We start from the raw sequence: 16,536 nt of genomic DNA on the forward strand, positions 1-16,536 counted from the left end.
AGCGTCCGACAAGACACACTGAACTCTGTGGGTCACACATGAGTCGCCTTATATTCATTAACAAGCCTGTACGGCATGAATCATCTATTGTTTTTTACTGTAAAACTACAAGTTATAGAGACAGTCTGAAAAAAATGATTCACTCTGAACTAGAAATTCTCAACTGCAATTTTACCAAATTTTTATGTAAGAGAAACTATGTGAAGATAGCCCTCTAATTGGTTGCAATTTTTTCTACAAATAGTTTTGTCCCCATGAAGAGACCTCCGGGGTAGAGGAGCTGGAGGTCAGCTCCCAGTTGCTCACAAGTCCTCGTGATAAAAGCCTGTTTGCTCTTGGTGACGGTTTGAAACGCACAAGGTCATTTTTAGATGGGACAACTGTGGCGACAGAAAAAAAAATAAAATTCAAAGATTTCACTTGACAAAAAGCGTTGCGATACATTTTATTAGAAAACTTTCACCAATGTTCACTTTCGTTGCACCTTTGCCGCACTTAAATGTCTTGTTTGGGTTCAGATGAGGTAAATGTTTTCAGTCTGGTTATAAATTAGCAGAGGTGCGGCCCCACAGAACAGAGGCCAACAGTGGAAGCAACACATAACAGCACGCACGCACACACACACACACACGGAAATATTCTTCAGCATATTCATTATTCACACTTCTGCAATTCAGCAAACTTAACAGTGACATTATCTAAATAAACTATGGGTCAAGTTCAATATGAGGAGGCTTTGTGTAACGTACAAATAAAAGAAAAATAAAAGGAGATAGACGCAGGTGTGAAAGAACAGATGAGAAAAATGTATAAAACACATTTTATTGTAACTTTGCAGCCTCTGACGTTGTCATGATTAATCAGAGTGGGCACGCAGACCTGTTTGTCTTGAGACAATGCAAATTAAACTATACAAGCCGTGCAGTCCGTGGGTGTAACGAGCTTGGTCCTCTAAGTGCCTTGACTGAAGTTTATAGAAAACTGTTTGAGTTAAGCACAAAGACAGTGTGAATTTAAACCATCAAGATCATTTTTTTCCTCTTTCTACCTCAATTCAGAGCATTTAACACACACAGACCTGAGGCGTGATAACGCATCAAGTCGTGTTGCAGCTGAATTCAATTGCAGGTTTTTCGCAGCCACATAAGACATACTGAATGTACTCTGTGTATCAAATCAGCTGCATTCACATTTGAAGAAAAAAAATCTTCAACCTACAGTAATAAATGTAATCTTATATTAATTTTACTCTTATCACAGCAACTACTAGTTCTCCGTCTACATGGGCAGGGAGCTTGTTTTTTTTAAACAGCCAATCAAATGGTTTTAGCTGGTCTCTCAATCACCTGTCAGTCGTTCAGTCTTTCAGCTTTCATACCAACACACCCCTCTGACAACAACAATTTTTGATCATGTCTCAAAGACCTTTTGTTTGTTAATTCTTTCAATTGTGAAAAACTAAGGAGAAGTAATAATTATAATAAAAATAAAAAATATAAAGGCATTATTTTTGTTCCATTAGGGGATGAAAGATGTAAAATGTGGATAATTAGCCTTATGGCTCACAAACTAAAGCTCATTATTAGCTCTCATCTGAGCTCTTTGTGGTGGGCAGTGAGGTATCAGAGTCCTCCTCAGAGGCAGGTGTTGAGTTAACACCTAAGGGCTCCGCAGCCGAGGGCTCCGCAGCCGAGGGCTCCGCAGCCGAGGGCTCCGCAGCCGAGGGCTCCGCACCAGATGCTTCTGCAGCTGTAGATTCTGAGGTTTGACCGGATGGTGTCTCATCTTCTTGTGGGTAGAGCTCCGGGTAGCGCTGCAAACACTCCTGCATACCTCTGAACTGCTCCAGGCACTCAGAGCCCTTCACCTCCTCCTTGCTGTAGTGGAAACAGGAGAAGGCGTCCTTAAATTCAGTCCCACAGGGACCGCTGGCCATACCACCCAGGCAGGGGCAGTTCCAATTTATATCTCCATTGGGAAGTATTAGACCTAGAAAGAGACAGGAAGAATTAATTCATACACGGTACAGCAAAAGTCTCTTGAAAATGCTTTAGCAGCACTCCAATTCAGTCTGACGACTCCTGATAGTGTTGCCGCTCCTCACCTCGCTCCTCGTATGGGTCGTTGGGGTCTTCCTCTACGAGCTCAGCACTGCTCGGTGTTTCATGATCCTCTTTGGTGACAAAGATGATTTTGTCTTTGCCTGTTTCGAGAAAAAGAGGTTACTGCAAAACAGGGTCTCCTTGAATAGTGTGTGTGCGCATGGTCGCACCTACAATTCTTTACATTCTGGTGTTTGACACTCATGGTTGTTCAATGAATGGGATAAGAATGTAAATCCGTCCGGAAAGGCTCATCTATCAGTCAATCAAAGACAAAACATCATTCATCTGCATTTAAAAAAATAACATTGATCCAGAGAAAGACATCTGAGGGCATCGCTTTTAATTTTGGGGAATTTCTTTTATAACATTCTACATACAGAGAACGTAACCAAAAAAAAATTGCAAAAAAAAAAAAAAAAATCAAATAATATGAAATGATAAAATGAATGGAGGTCAATGGATGGGCGATTTCTCCCTGTGGTACACGGGCTCGCTTTGACTGTGACTGAAGACTGGCAAGTCTGCAATTAAACTGGTTCAGGTGTGGAGGAAGTACTGCAATATCTTGCTTGACTGAGTAACAACACAACAATGAACAAACATTTAATTTCAGGCCAAAGGTCCAGCACTGAAACTGTGAAGCAACAGAAGTCTAAATTATTCCAAAAAGTACTTATTCTGCAGAAAAGCACTAAGTGTTTGTGCGTGTACTGCCTTAGCTAGTTGGGGTGAAGCTGCTTCTATCTACTTTGGAGTGAGCCAAATGGTTCCTCATCTGGAGGCTGGTTCTCCTGAAATGTGGCAACCAATGAAAACAGGTGCAGCACTTTTGTGAGGAGCCGCCTGCCTAATCCCACGAGAAGCATTGGTTTTATACAACAATATGTACTCCGTTTAAAAAGGTTACACACCTACGAGCAACGTGATCGGATTCCTCTTAAATAAGTGGAGTAAAACCATAAATAAATGTGTAATATAGTTGACTATGGTGCAAGGACCTGGAAGTCAGTTACAAGTCACTAGAGAAAATGCAACATGGTGCTTTGAACCACTAAATCAGAGACCAAAATAAAGATAGCGATATTGTTTGACCGCAGACAGTACGGTATGTGACGTGACTCGGGACTATTTTAAATATATATCTTAAAATGATCCCCTAAAGTGAATAAGTGGTGCTGAAACCTCCGTAGCGCCATGCAGATTGTTGTTGGTCAAGGTTAAACTCTGTGATGGTCCAGGTGGTAGCCGTCCATTCGCTATATACAGCTGCTTATTTCGACTAATTCCCACCCAAAAAGCCGTCTGTTAAGCCACTTTAATAAAAGGCAAATACTCGTATTTCATTCACACTCAACTAAACTTCAGTGTTAGCATTACAGAAAAGTTAGCGGGCTTAGCATGGCATGCTCACCTTCGTCTCTGACCGAGCTCATTTCTTCACACAGGAGAGGATTAAATTCCTTCTTTGGGTCTGCTAAAGCAGCTGGCAGTTGACCGACGATAAACACTCTTCCTCACAATCAACACTACAGAATTAAATAATCACACCTTTCTCTCCATCACCAGGGCGCTGTTTCACAACTATCCTTGTTACAACATGATGAGCGCCTCTTCTTCTTCTTCGCTGCTATTTCCAGTAGCACACGCTGCGGGACGCTCTGCTGCCACCTGCAGTACAAAAACGTTATGGTTTTACAGAAAAACGAGAAAATCGTCGTAGGACACCACGACGATTTTCTGTATAGATGTAATACTGTAGTAAAAACTTTGTGTAGGATTTAACTTCCACATTTGATCGAAGGTTCTTGAAAATATGCATTACATTGTAAATTATCTCTCTGATGCAATTAAGACAGCTTCCTAAAAAAACCCAGAGAAATACGTCCATAGTATAAGAAGTGGAAGAATCAGTCTCTAAAGCCAAAAATGATGGAATTACCACACTTGGTGGCTTTGTAAAACTTTTTCTTTTTTAATTTCTAATACAATTTGGATTTTTTGCAATCTTTTTAGATCAAGTTGAGGAAAAAAGTACAGAATCACCTTGTAATTTTCGACATAGGCAAATATGCCACTGCATCTCACTGATTGGCAGGAATCATGGACACAACAAGAGAGTTGTCAGTGGAAACAATGCAAAGGATTCTAAAACTCCTTTAAGAAGAAAATTCAACTCAGAGTGTGGCAAAAGATGTTGGTTATTCCCAGTCAGTGTCATATGAGGGGAACATATAGGTAAAGCCAAAACAATGTCAAAGCATCAAGACAACAAACTCAAAGATAAGTCTTGTAATAGAAAATGCACAACAAAACACGTGGAAAACAAATGGGTGGAAACATTTTTTGTGAGTGAAGAAAATTACATCCATGTAAAACTAATTCAAACCATCACTGATTCCTTAACACAACATAACAAGGTTGCAGTAGACGAAAGAGCCGCAGTCATGGACTGTGGATGATTGGATGAAAGTGATATTTAATGAGGACTGGCGGCCTGTCCAGGGTGTACCCCGCCTCTCGCCCATTGACCGCTGGGATAGGCTCCAGCCCCCCCGCGACCCGACCAACGGATTCAGTGGGTATTGAAAATGGATGGATGGATATTTAATGATGAATCATTCATCTATATTTGACGAGGAGACAATGCTGGAACTTTAGTTTGGTGCAAGTCCAGTGAGACGTATGAAGTTGACTGCCTGAAGAAAAAAAGCAAAAAAAAAAAAAAAAAAAGCAGATTTCCACTATCATTGACGATATAGGGTTGATGTAAAGAACCAGAGAAGATGGAGTCGCCTCTTCAGTCAAGGACACCTTTGCGGTGCTGAAGTCATTTTTCAGGATGTTTATCTATTTAGTCAGAGAGCAAAGAATGTTCAAACTTTTCTTCATGAAAGACATAACACATGGCCAGAGAACAGAGGAGCAACAAAGCACCGTTTGCTTTTTTTCTTCTTTTATGCTTCATCAGTCTTGTAATCTCATGTAGAGTAAAAAATATATATCAAAACAATAACAAGCGTTAATGACTTTAATGATCAGTTGCTTTCATCTTTAGTTCCACACCGATTGAAAACATATTCCCATACACTACAGGAGACACATAGCAGTAGCCATCTCATTCAATTAAATTGATCCCAAACATGGTCGTGGGTGTTCAAAAGACCTCTGTACAGATGAATTCTCTTTTAACAAATCAAACAAAAACAGACACACACATTGAAAACCCTAATTAATTCCAAAATGACCAAAGCTGCAAAAGTGTTCAGAATTAAGCAGCATCCAAACACTGCTGAAACCTCAGAATATGTTAACTATGCAAACAAACGCCACCAACGGCACTAGAAAAATACCTGAGTAAAGACGACGATGCAACTCAGACAACTTATCAAAAGGGAATATCTTTTCACAAAAGTCTTTTTCTTTTTTTATTGAGAATTTTTGTAATTTTTTTTATACAAGTTTGTTCTGAAATGCATTTATTTTTACATATTCAAAGACTTGATCTTACACTTAAGACAAATCCAAAGTTATTCAATGCATGGCCTATGTACAGATAAACATTGGTCTGGAAAAAGTGATTATAGGCAGAGAAAATGACAAAAAAAAAAAAAAAAAAAAAAAAAATCTTAGGATGTGGGTAACAAGAACGAATTTGACACATGGTTTAATACTGCAGATCCCTGGGAATGCCACACATTAAAACAACAGGAGCTGCTTTTCTTCCTACTTCAAAACCATTCCTTTTGAGGCTGGAACCCAATGTGAGCTCCGTACCCTCTTTATCTGGGACCCTGACCACATTCAGGCTCTTACACAAGGTCATAAATCAAGGAACATTTACAGTACTTGACTCAGCATATGACAGTTCAGTTTCTGGTCCACATCTTCACCTGATTGGCAGGTTAACAGAGAGATAAAATAAAGCTGATAGATAAAGTACAGACTAAGAAAACACTAAGCACACAGCAGGCAGTTGACCGCCATCACCCCAAGTCAAGTATGCCTGCATACTGAAGTGCTCTTTCGTCAGTCTGGAGAAGGAAAAACAAACAAAACTCCCACAGGAAGCCTTCGAGTGAATCATGGGGGGCTTCATTCTGGAGTCAGGTAAAAAAAAAATAAAAAAAAAGATGAAGTTAAGCTGAAATGGTGGTCTGTGCATAATTTTGGAAGATATACGGAGGGAGCAAATGATGTGAATGACGACATGTAGCTCCAACACTTTACACTCTCCCATTTCAGCCAAGATTCCTGAAGGATCCTCAAACGTCTCGAAACAGCTGAGGTGAGGATGCAGGGGATGTAAGATAAATGCAAGGTCGGCGATCCAAATAAAAGTTGGTGGGTGGGACGATCGTGGCTCTCCTAGAAAAGCAGGCCCCCAAAGCTGCCCACTTCAGTCTGTTCTTTGACAAAAATTTCAAAGTACTGATAGATGATGGTGACGGCCAACAGGATTCCAGTGCCAGAGCCGATGGCTCCGAGGAAGTCCGCCATCACCGATAAAGCCCCGATACACAGTCCACCGAAGGCTGCTGCGGTAGGAATGTACCTAATAAAAACAAATTAAAAAAACAGAGACATCGAGTACATTATAATTCAGACTGTAAAATGCTCTATGAGGAATGAAAAGGAAAATGTGGTTATGTCAGTCAGGGGAAACGGGGACAATGTGGCTGTTAGCTGAATTCATACTCAACAATTCATTCATAATAAAATAATTTCAACCGTGGAAACGGTCCATGTTTTAGAGGACGTTTGAGTTTACCTGTTCAGTTCATGAACCATTGAGGTTTCTCTGTGCCCCCTCATCACCATCTGCTGCTCCTTCAGCTGCTTCGCCACCTGCGAGACGGTGAAGAACAAAGCTTTAACACAACATCCCTCCAGTAGAAAAAAATGATTAAAAAAATAACAACATGTGCTGGAGATTAGTTGTGACTTACATCTTTTGCAGAGGAGCCTGACACTTCGATCCAGGTCTTTGAGAAAAAGGCACACGAGCCAAGCATGAAGGCGATGTAGATGAGGGCGTGGACAGGGTCGTCGAGAACGGAGTAAAAAGACTCGGGCGGAGAGAGGTAGTAACAGAGTCCCCCGACAGGATAAGCACGGGCTGGGCCTCCAGATGTTGCGTCCTGTAGACATGAGCAGAAAAAGAATGCTGTATTCAAGAGGAAGAAAACTGTTCATCCAAATATTTAAATCCATCCTACATCATACTTATACACCTCGGCTTGACTCCAACACAGCCATATAAGGTAAATTAAGTCATATATTCAAAGTAATCTGTTTGTAACTTTTTCACATCTTTTAAAGGATAAGACCGGTTTTTTGACATTGGGCCCTTGATTTCACATTATAACATGATGTTCTACTCACCCCTGCTTGTTGTTGAACATTTGGAGCTGTTCCGAAGATATTCGCGAGGCGTCTGGCTGCTCTCTTGAGATATTCGGCCATGAAACGGTTTCCTATGGGCAAGCTTATACAGGCACAAACAATGCTGTTTATAATTTATTAATTACTGTACACTAGCACTGATAACGTGGAGGTGCGTCGCTTACTTAAAAAAATCCGGGTTACTAATTTTGAATTTTAGCCGAATGAATAAATAGGCAGCAGGTCTGTGGGCTGTCTGTGGCAGTAGCACGACGAGGACGTCAGTAACACCCACTTTACGACAAAAAAAATCAAAATTACAATAACCCGGATTTTTTTAAGTAAGCGACGCACCTCCACGTTATCAGTGCTAGTGTAGAGTAATTAATAAATTATAAACAGCATAGTTTGTGCCTGTATGAGCTTGCCCATAGGAAACCGTTTCATGGCCGAATATCTCAAGAGAGCAGCCAGACGCCTCGCGAATATCTTCGGAACAGCTCCAAATGTTCAACAACAAGCAGGGGTGAGTAGAACATCATGTTATAATGTGAAATCAAGGGCCCAATGTCAAAAAACCGGTCTTATCCTTTAAGACACAATAACAAAACACAAAAAGTACGTTTTCGTCTAGCATAAAAGCTTGGATTGTGTTTTTCAACTGTCCTCTCTTACAAGTCGGCTGCTGTAATTTGGTCATAATTAGCATTTGTAATCCTTTGTGTGGGGTCACACTAACGTTGTCCTCTGACCACCAACATTTAAATGACTTCATTCTGAAGTACAAAACATATGGTTTTTGCCAGACTTGCAGAAATCCCTTCAGTGTTCCTAAAGTAATGTGCACACAGGAAACTGAACATTTTTGTTTTTTTAAACCATTAATGACGTTTTGAGATCAAAATAATACTAAAGACAAAGAAATACCCTGGGAGTCAAGAGCCTAACTGAGAAACATAGAGAAACTGTTGAAGTATTTACATGAAAAAGTAAATAGGTGTATACTTACAGACCACGTTCCAAGCAGATTAACCAGGAAATTCCCACTGAACCTTGTAGAAAGCATCTGGGAGATAACATACAGGTTGGAGACTAAGGCAGACTGCAGGATGATGGGAATGTTGGAGGTGTAAAACAGCTTGATAGGGTAGGTGTTGTACTGGCCACGATAGCGAGCCGACTTGATTGGCAGATCCACCCTGAATCCCTGTGAGAAAATATACATTACATTTAATAGACAAAAATTCCTATTAGATCCCTTAAGCATTTTGAGGTGAAGCAACACAGCAACTCACCTGAAAGTATATCACTACAGCAAAGACGAACACAGTGGCCATAAGGTTCATGAGGTTGGGCAGGTTCTGTCTGTAGAAGGCTTCTCTTAGAGCTCGCACTTTGTCAGTCCTTGTAGCGAGCAGATGGAAAAGTGCGATGATTGCGCCCTCAAACTCTGTGCCTAAAAACATAAAATAAAAATAATTTAAAAATAAAAACGCTTTTGGGGCGACACCGATGACTTCTGAGTGCTTCCATGATATGCTCACTTCTCAGACCAAAAAGTGTTTCTTCTGTGGCTCCTTACCTCTTCCAGTGTTCACTGTGGTGGGACTAAAGGCCTTCCATACGATGGTCTCACAGATGTTTGTGGCAATGAACAGCGAGATTCCTGAACCAAGACCATAGCCCTTCTGGAGCAACTCATCCAGCAGCAGCACAATCAGCCCGGCTACAAACAGCTGTAGAAGAACACAACAGCTACAGTCAGTTGGAGAAATCCTGATGCAGTCATGTGAAAATGTCCCCGACTATGAACTCGCATTTCTTTGGAGAATCTTGACTATTTTTAGTTTATGGAATACATTAGGACCTTTGTCCTCAAAACGGGAGCTAAGGATGTCTGTAAGAGCTTCTAAAGCCAAAAAATTTAACAGGAACTGCATTTCAATTTGAGAGTATTAAGCTACATTGATCCGAACTGAAGGCCAGGTTAACCTCTGCAGTCAAAATCTACATCTAGTCGTTTGTTGACATTCAATTTATACTCTAACATTTCCGTTACAAGTGCACAATCAAAGATTCTTTACACATACTCGATTCTTTTAAAATCCACAATCGGTTACGATACAATTATCGATATTCCTTGTGTTCTTACCTGAATGATGATGAGCAGACAGATCCCAGCACCCATCTCTGATGGATCTCCATACATGCCAGTCATCACATACACAATAGCCTGGCCAATGGTGATGATCATCCCAAATACTGAAAACATAATCAAAGTTTAGAGACAAAAACTGTAAATTCTGACCACCTTAAAAGCACCACTTTATCAGTTTACTTACATTTCTGGGCTCCATTAAAGAGGGCTCTGTCCTTCGGGGTGTCTCCAACTTCAATGATCTTAGCTCCAGCAAGCAGCTGCATTATCAGCCCTGAGGTGACAATAGGTGAGATACCCAGCTCCATCAGAGTACCTGGGGGGAGATACTATTGTTAGGTCGACACAGCAGACTTGCATTTAATCTTTTATTCAATCTTTGCTTGACAGATACCTCTGTTTGACGCCAGAATGACTCTCATCCAGTAGAACGGATCTGCAGAGTCTGAGGACATTATGCCAAAGAGCGGAATCTGGAGGAGCAGAGTTCACACATAGACTATTTTAATTGCTTTTGTGGACGAGATATCACTATTAATTTATATCTAAACTGTCAATGACAATTTGTTTTGGATTTTTTTTTTTTTTCAAAGAAACTGGACCTTGAGCACTTTTCTGCCATAAATAGCAGTTGTCAAATCTGGGGCCATTTTATGTAAAAAACATTCAAATGAAAATACCAGACAGAAAAATGAAAAAAATTATACATTAAATCAATACAAATTAACCATAATAATGACTATGAAAGATCTAATGGTGAAAATATGTAAATAAAACATAGCTTACAGTGCAACAGTTACTTCTATCGTTTTAAGTGATAACTGTTAAAATACTGGAATCAATATACCTGCACAACCTCAGATGATTACATCAAGCCATAATAACGCTAACTTTTTCCATTTAATAAATATATAGAATGAAAATAAAAACTGCAACAACTGAAAATGTGGAAAAATGTACGGTGACACTTACCTGGCAACACACCAGAAAGATGAAGAGAGTAATGGCAGTCCATAACACCTTTTCTCTGAACTGGATCTGTTGGTTAGACATATTGAGAAGGATTTAACAAGAGGTTTATTTAGATATGGTGTAATAAGACTTTAATGAGGGTGAAATAAAAAAAAAAATGCACCTTTCTCTCGGGTTTTTGGATCTCTGGCAGCACTGCACAGAATGGTTTTATCACCTCCAAGAATTTGACTGGAAACAAGGAAGCATAAGAGTTTTAACAGGAGATAATAGCTGGACAACAATGGGACGTGGCAGTGTATGTTGGGGGGGCCGGACTCCAGGAAAATCTTAATTTACAATATCCAAAAAATATACTGCATTTAGTGTCGCGGTGTTTACGATGGCGTTATTTCACATTCTGTCTGTCACTTGTCTCTGGTACCATTTAACACATTTTATCAACTGCAGGCTCAAGATGATACCGGCTGCGTTATGCGTCGTCATCACTAGACTGTCAATGTCTTTGAATGAGTGGCTAACAAGGGAGCTAACAAATGGTTTCCGTTCAACGCGGTCCACAAGTCGGCCCTAAAACTGAACTAAAAGCAATACATCCAGTTTGTAAAAACGTCCAAATCACTGATTAATTCCTTTAATCATTACTCATCGTAAATAGTCTATAAACACACAAGTAACAATCGACCAACTAGCTAGCAAAGTAAGCTAGCAGTCCGCTATCAAAGCCAGTTCCGATACCGTGAGCTAACCAAGTTAATAAAAACTGCAAATCAAATAAATAAAAAGGAGTTTTCGTCCACAGTCTAAAATCATCGGTCTTGAAGAACTCGTGTGAAATTGAAATACTCACTGCCCATGGTGTCCCCACTGTTCAGTTAAATGCTTCTTTACTGTGGAAAAATCACTCACTAACTGAGCCACCAGGAGGAGGAAGAGAGGGAGGACTGTAGAGACACGTCACCGTTACAGACACGACGAGCTGGGATTTAAAGAGACAGTACCACATATTGTCGTTCGTGGTTTGATTCCGCGGAGTTAGAAATTGTCTTTATTTGTTATCGTTGCTGTTGTCTTTCTACGTGACTTGAACGTCATCAGAGTTTTTTTACAGGAAAAAAAACACGAGTATATATTTAATTTGATCATGATTTATAAGCTCTTTAGGTTAACGACCCTGACGTCCTGACAGCCACAGCTATTTAACTTAATTAAAAGGGCCCTAAGGTCCCTTCATTTGTCCCTTTGAGAAGCACTGTGTCAAAACGGTTTTCTCGTATATGATTTTATGGTGTTGAACCGTCAATAAACTGTTTTTAAGTAACTGAATAATCACAATGCGTCAAGTAAATAACTGGCTGGATGGTGTATCAGCACAGAAAAAGGCTACTGGCAGGTCTAACTTTTTTAGGCTCTCAAAAATTATTCTACATTTGCATTAAATGAAATTATTTCTCATGCCCCAACCAGTGCACTAATTATAATAATCGATAACATAGTATGTGACACTCTGGATAGATCATACTACATAATGTGTATCTTTTGTTTTTGTGATAATAGCGAAGCATTTTTACCTCTACAGGGTATTTACAGTAAACAGAGCACATGTTGATCAAACAGCTGCACAGTACCAGAAATAATTAAAGCTAAAAGATTATTTGAGAACCACTTTGGTGCAAAGACAGTCAAAATAAGTTTAACTATTGGGGGTAAAATAATTGCCAAGATAATCTCATTGGCATTTAATAAACTACCGCACACAAAAGAAAACTTGGTCTAAAAGTAAAAATGTCAATAAGAAAGGATTTATCGTCGAAAAATTGCTTCTGCCACAGTTAGCATTTGAACCTTCCTTTCAGAAATGATTGAATGGTGTCTACCTATTAATTCAGCCATATATGTAAGGGTATTAACCTCTTTTTCATTTAGGTATTTACATAGTGATATTAAGCTTCTTCAGCAAGCAACATTTTTTGGCTTTACAAAAAAAATAAAAAAAAACAGAAAATATCTTACAGACATTAGTTTCCCTACTTTTTCACTTGTCCTTCATGTATGCACACACCAGCAGGCCTCCACCAGGGAGCAGCAGTGAACAGAGCATAATACACAGAGAAGTCAGGTCTTCTGAAAGCGTGAACAATCTGACTGTCAAAAGAGGCATGCACACAAATGGGTAGACACAATGACAGGTGAATAAGTGGCAGGCAATTGGCCTGCAATGATAATAAATTCTTCAGATATAAAGAAAAGATCATCACCGCCAATGTTTGTAATTAGGAAGTGTAGACTGATAAATCTGTAAATAATAAATCTATTTAGATACACTGCAATGAGTGGTGTCTGTTTATATATTATACCATTGATGATGCATCCTTTATCATCAAATAAGCAGAGCAGCCTTTGGTGGGCATGTCAGGGTTTTTCTTTCTTTGAAACTATGGTGAATTGTGACCACTTCTCAACACAATGTGGCTAAAGCATTTCTCACACAGCTGAAAGAGGAGGAAGGCACACGGTGAAGCAGATACTTTCAGAGAACTTTCAGCTTTCTGTCTTCTGAGAACTCCCAGTGCCCATCAAGCTGAGACATGAGGGAAAAGATAAGAGAGGCAACTCTGACAGAATAGGGCCCCTCTGTACCTACAGTTTTGTCCACTGACAAGGGGCTCTTCGTTTGGTTGTTACATTTTTGGCCATATATGTGCTGATGTCAGTCTTTATTGACCCAGTGATGTGTTAACTGAGTATATACAGCACTTTTTAACCACAAACTTCTTATTTCAAGAGCATTTAAACTAAAAAAGGAGCTGAAGATGCTTCATTGTCAGAAGAAGTGTTGAGCAAACCGGAGAACATGATCTAACCAAATGCCATGCATTCATAACCCATCGTAACTTTACTAGCTGTCCTTGTTGTTTGCGTTTTGTCTTGAGTTTGCATGATATTTCTCAGCATGTTGTCTAGGATTTGAAGGTAAGAGAGTCTTAGTGTTAGAGTTTGAGTGTCATTGTTCAATATGTTGAGCATATGTCAGCAAAACTGACTTTACGATGAATGTATTCTCGGTCAAAATTCAGAGGTTCCTTTGTAGAATTCTGATCGAGTACCTGTGTACCTGTGTACAGGTGTTACAAAAAACAGTGTTACGAACCCTTTTGTGATCAGAGAACTGCTAAAAACTCTGTGACGTGGTGTCATGTCAGTGAGTAATTGGTACTGAAGACTTTAGGTTTAAAAATTTTACAAACTTTGAGCTCTGAATAATGTCAGCACTCTAAAGATACGCCACTTTGCCAGTGTGAACAATTGACACAGAAAGTGTTACTGGGCAGCTGGTATTATGTAATAGTCTTTGACTGTGAAGCAATGTTGAATTTCACTGACAGACACTGTTGGTCTTTTGTCGCCTTTCATTTTTTCTCTCACATTCATCTCATTCCTTCTTTTGTTCCCTACAATTCAGCTCCTCTGATGCAAGAGAGCAGCGTTTCTCTCTCGTTTGGTAGGTCAATTCATCTACCCACCATTGAAAACAGGCCGCTCACCACATACAACGCCTCACTATCTCCATTGGTGAGAGCAAAAGCCCCACATTTGCGTCTAATTACCACAGTTTGTGTTTCTGTTCTTCGGTCACTGGGTGTGTGGGGCGAGTAGAGGATCAGGTAGAATACATATATACAGAAGTCGGGAGGTGGGACGTCCTGAAGCAGGAGGAATCAATTAACAGGGACTTTCTAAAGGCCAAATACTGATGTTTACAGTGACAAGATAATAATATTTTCTCTGTAATGCTCCATTCGCCTGTAATTGTACATGTGGTTCTTGGAAAGGAGAGGGGAACCGTGAAAATTCATAAGCATATGTACACAAGAAACTGGTAGGTAGTAAAGAGTCACAAGATCACCATGAGACAGAGCATTGTGATTCACTCCCTTGTCCTTTTTTTACTCTGGAAAAACCACTACAGTACGCAAGTCATTCAAGACAAGCTTGTTTTGGCCTGTCTAATCCGTTGCCATAATACTTTTTCATTGTCCTTCAAATCCTCCAATAACTCATCTTAAATCGTGTTCACTGGTGAATGAAAGTGGGATGATGAAGGCTTTGTTGCTCTTATGTTTGCACAGCTGTCACTGCTCTGATTCAGAAGGTCATCAATTTGATCTCTTGGCGACCCCTCAGACAGCTAACAGTATGTCACTATGTTTGTCATATAGTGTAACTGCTAAAGATCAGTGTTTGAAGACAGAGGGTTTTAAGTGGAGGATCTAATTGTCCTAGTAATCCACTACCGTGATCCAGCAGGCAGAACATTGCGTCCTAGACCTCAAGCTCATGGTCTAGGACTCAGTGTCCTACATCCGTAGACGTTATATAAACGTCTACAGATCAAAGATTCCTGGCCTCTCTTCGCACACAGCATTATAGGGTTAATTAAGATTAAGCTAAACTTCAAATAGCAGTGTTTTCAAGATAAGAAAACAGAACTATGCTGTTGGGATATATGCAGATTTTGACTTGGCATTGTTGTGCTGATTCAAGCAAAGCCTTCCCCTAAAAAATAAACAGTTTGGATGGCAGCACATGTTGCTCCAAAACCTGTATATAGTGTTCAGCATTAAAGTGATACTCCGGAGTAGATTCAACCGGGGGTCATTTGAACCGTGATATCCAGCCAAGTAGCCCACCCGAAGTTTTTTCGATATTGGCTGAACATCAGCTGAGTTACTGAGTTATCCTGAATAGCTTAGTACAAGGGTTAATGGATCCTGGTCCGTATCTCCAAAATTATCACACTAAAATCACATGCCATGACACCAAACTTCCACAGTAGTACAAATATGGTCTGTACTCACCAAACGATGCATTTGGAAGTTTGAAAATAGTCCAGGAGTTTATTATTATCAACACACTGATAGCTTCTCTGCAGCTAAAGCTGCGTCGACGTCACTTCAGGGAGCTGGGAGCTTCAAAGTAAGATGAGGGTTGATCTACTACTGTAGACAACAAAGTATATGCTATATTCTACATGTTTTTTTATGAATTTTTATGTTGTAGAGTTGTGAAATTATTTTATCAATGGAGAAATTGAGCAGCCTTGCTTTGTTGTCTACAGTAGGAGATCAACCCTCATCTTATTTTGAAGCTCCCAGCTTCCTGAAGTGACGTCGACGCAGCTTTAGCTGCAGAAAAGCTATCAGGCTTGTGTTGATAATAATAAACTCCTGGACTATTTTCAAACTTCCAAATGCATCGTTTGGTGAGTACAGACCATATTTGTACTACTGTAGAAGTTTGGTGTAATGGCATGTGATTTTAGTGTGGTAATTTTGGAGATACGGACCAGGATCCATTAACCCTTGTACGAAGCTATTCGGGATAACTCAGTAACTCAGCTGATGTTCAGCCAATATCGAAAAAACTGCGGGTGGGCTACTTGGCTGGATATCACGGTTCAAATGACCCCAGGTTGAATCTACTCCGGAGTATCACTTTAAAGGTCCTTTCATAGATGTGCATGTTTCCCATGCCATGGAAACTAATGCTCCTCCATACTATCACAAATGCTGGCTTTTGAACTACGTGCTGAAACCAAGCTGGATGGTTTCTCTTTTCTTTAACCTGGAGGATCAAGTGCCCATGATTTCCAAAAAGGATTTTGATTCGTCAGACCACAGAGCAGTTTTCGGTTCACCTTAAGTGACGTTGGGCAAAGGGCAACAGAATAATGTAATGACACAGTAGTTGATCGAGTGGTGAACCTGTTCTCATCTCTTATTCTAACAGACTCAGCCTCCCTGAGACACTGTTTTTACTGACATGTTGCCAATGTTATAACATTTCTTATGCTGTGTTTGTACCATTTCCAGTTGAATATAAATTTATACTGGCGGGTATTTGCATTCTGTTCTTATT

General features: G+C 39.9%; 2 protein-coding genes across 2 annotated transcripts; both read right to left on the reverse strand.

The window, feature by feature from the left end:
• Nucleotides 1–428: 428 nt before the first annotated feature.
• Nucleotides 429–3,738, reverse strand: chchd4b (coiled-coil-helix-coiled-coil-helix domain containing 4b). Its single transcript, XM_075462123.1, has 3 exons — nucleotides 3,517–3,738; nucleotides 2,105–2,203; nucleotides 429–1,989 (listed from the first exon to the last, which is right to left on the reverse strand). The coding sequence occupies exons 1-3, from the start codon at nucleotides 3,536–3,538 to the stop codon at nucleotides 1,583–1,585; spliced, it is 528 nt and encodes a 175-aa protein (XP_075318238.1). The 5' UTR covers nucleotides 3,539–3,738; the 3' UTR covers nucleotides 429–1,582.
• A 1,381-nt stretch (nucleotides 3,739–5,119) lies between these two features.
• LOC142377137 (protein transport protein Sec61 subunit alpha-like 1) lies at nucleotides 5,120–11,564 on the reverse strand. The gene is made up of 12 exons (XM_075460949.1): nucleotides 11,468–11,564; nucleotides 10,781–10,848; nucleotides 10,618–10,683; nucleotides 10,040–10,118; nucleotides 9,830–9,961; nucleotides 9,640–9,749; nucleotides 9,070–9,223; nucleotides 8,783–8,943; nucleotides 8,497–8,694; nucleotides 7,052–7,243; nucleotides 6,874–6,950; nucleotides 5,120–6,657 (listed from the first exon to the last, which is right to left on the reverse strand). The coding sequence occupies exons 1-12, from the start codon at nucleotides 11,472–11,474 to the stop codon at nucleotides 6,471–6,473; spliced, it is 1,431 nt and encodes a 476-aa protein (XP_075317064.1). The 5' UTR covers nucleotides 11,475–11,564; the 3' UTR covers nucleotides 5,120–6,470.
• Nucleotides 11,565–16,536: the final 4,972 nt, after the last annotated feature.

Source organism: Odontesthes bonariensis, chromosome 3 (assembly GCF_027942865.1).
Source record: "Odontesthes bonariensis isolate fOdoBon6 chromosome 3, fOdoBon6.hap1, whole genome shotgun sequence".
Taxonomy (NCBI): domain Eukaryota; kingdom Metazoa; phylum Chordata; class Actinopteri; order Atheriniformes; family Atherinopsidae; genus Odontesthes; species Odontesthes bonariensis.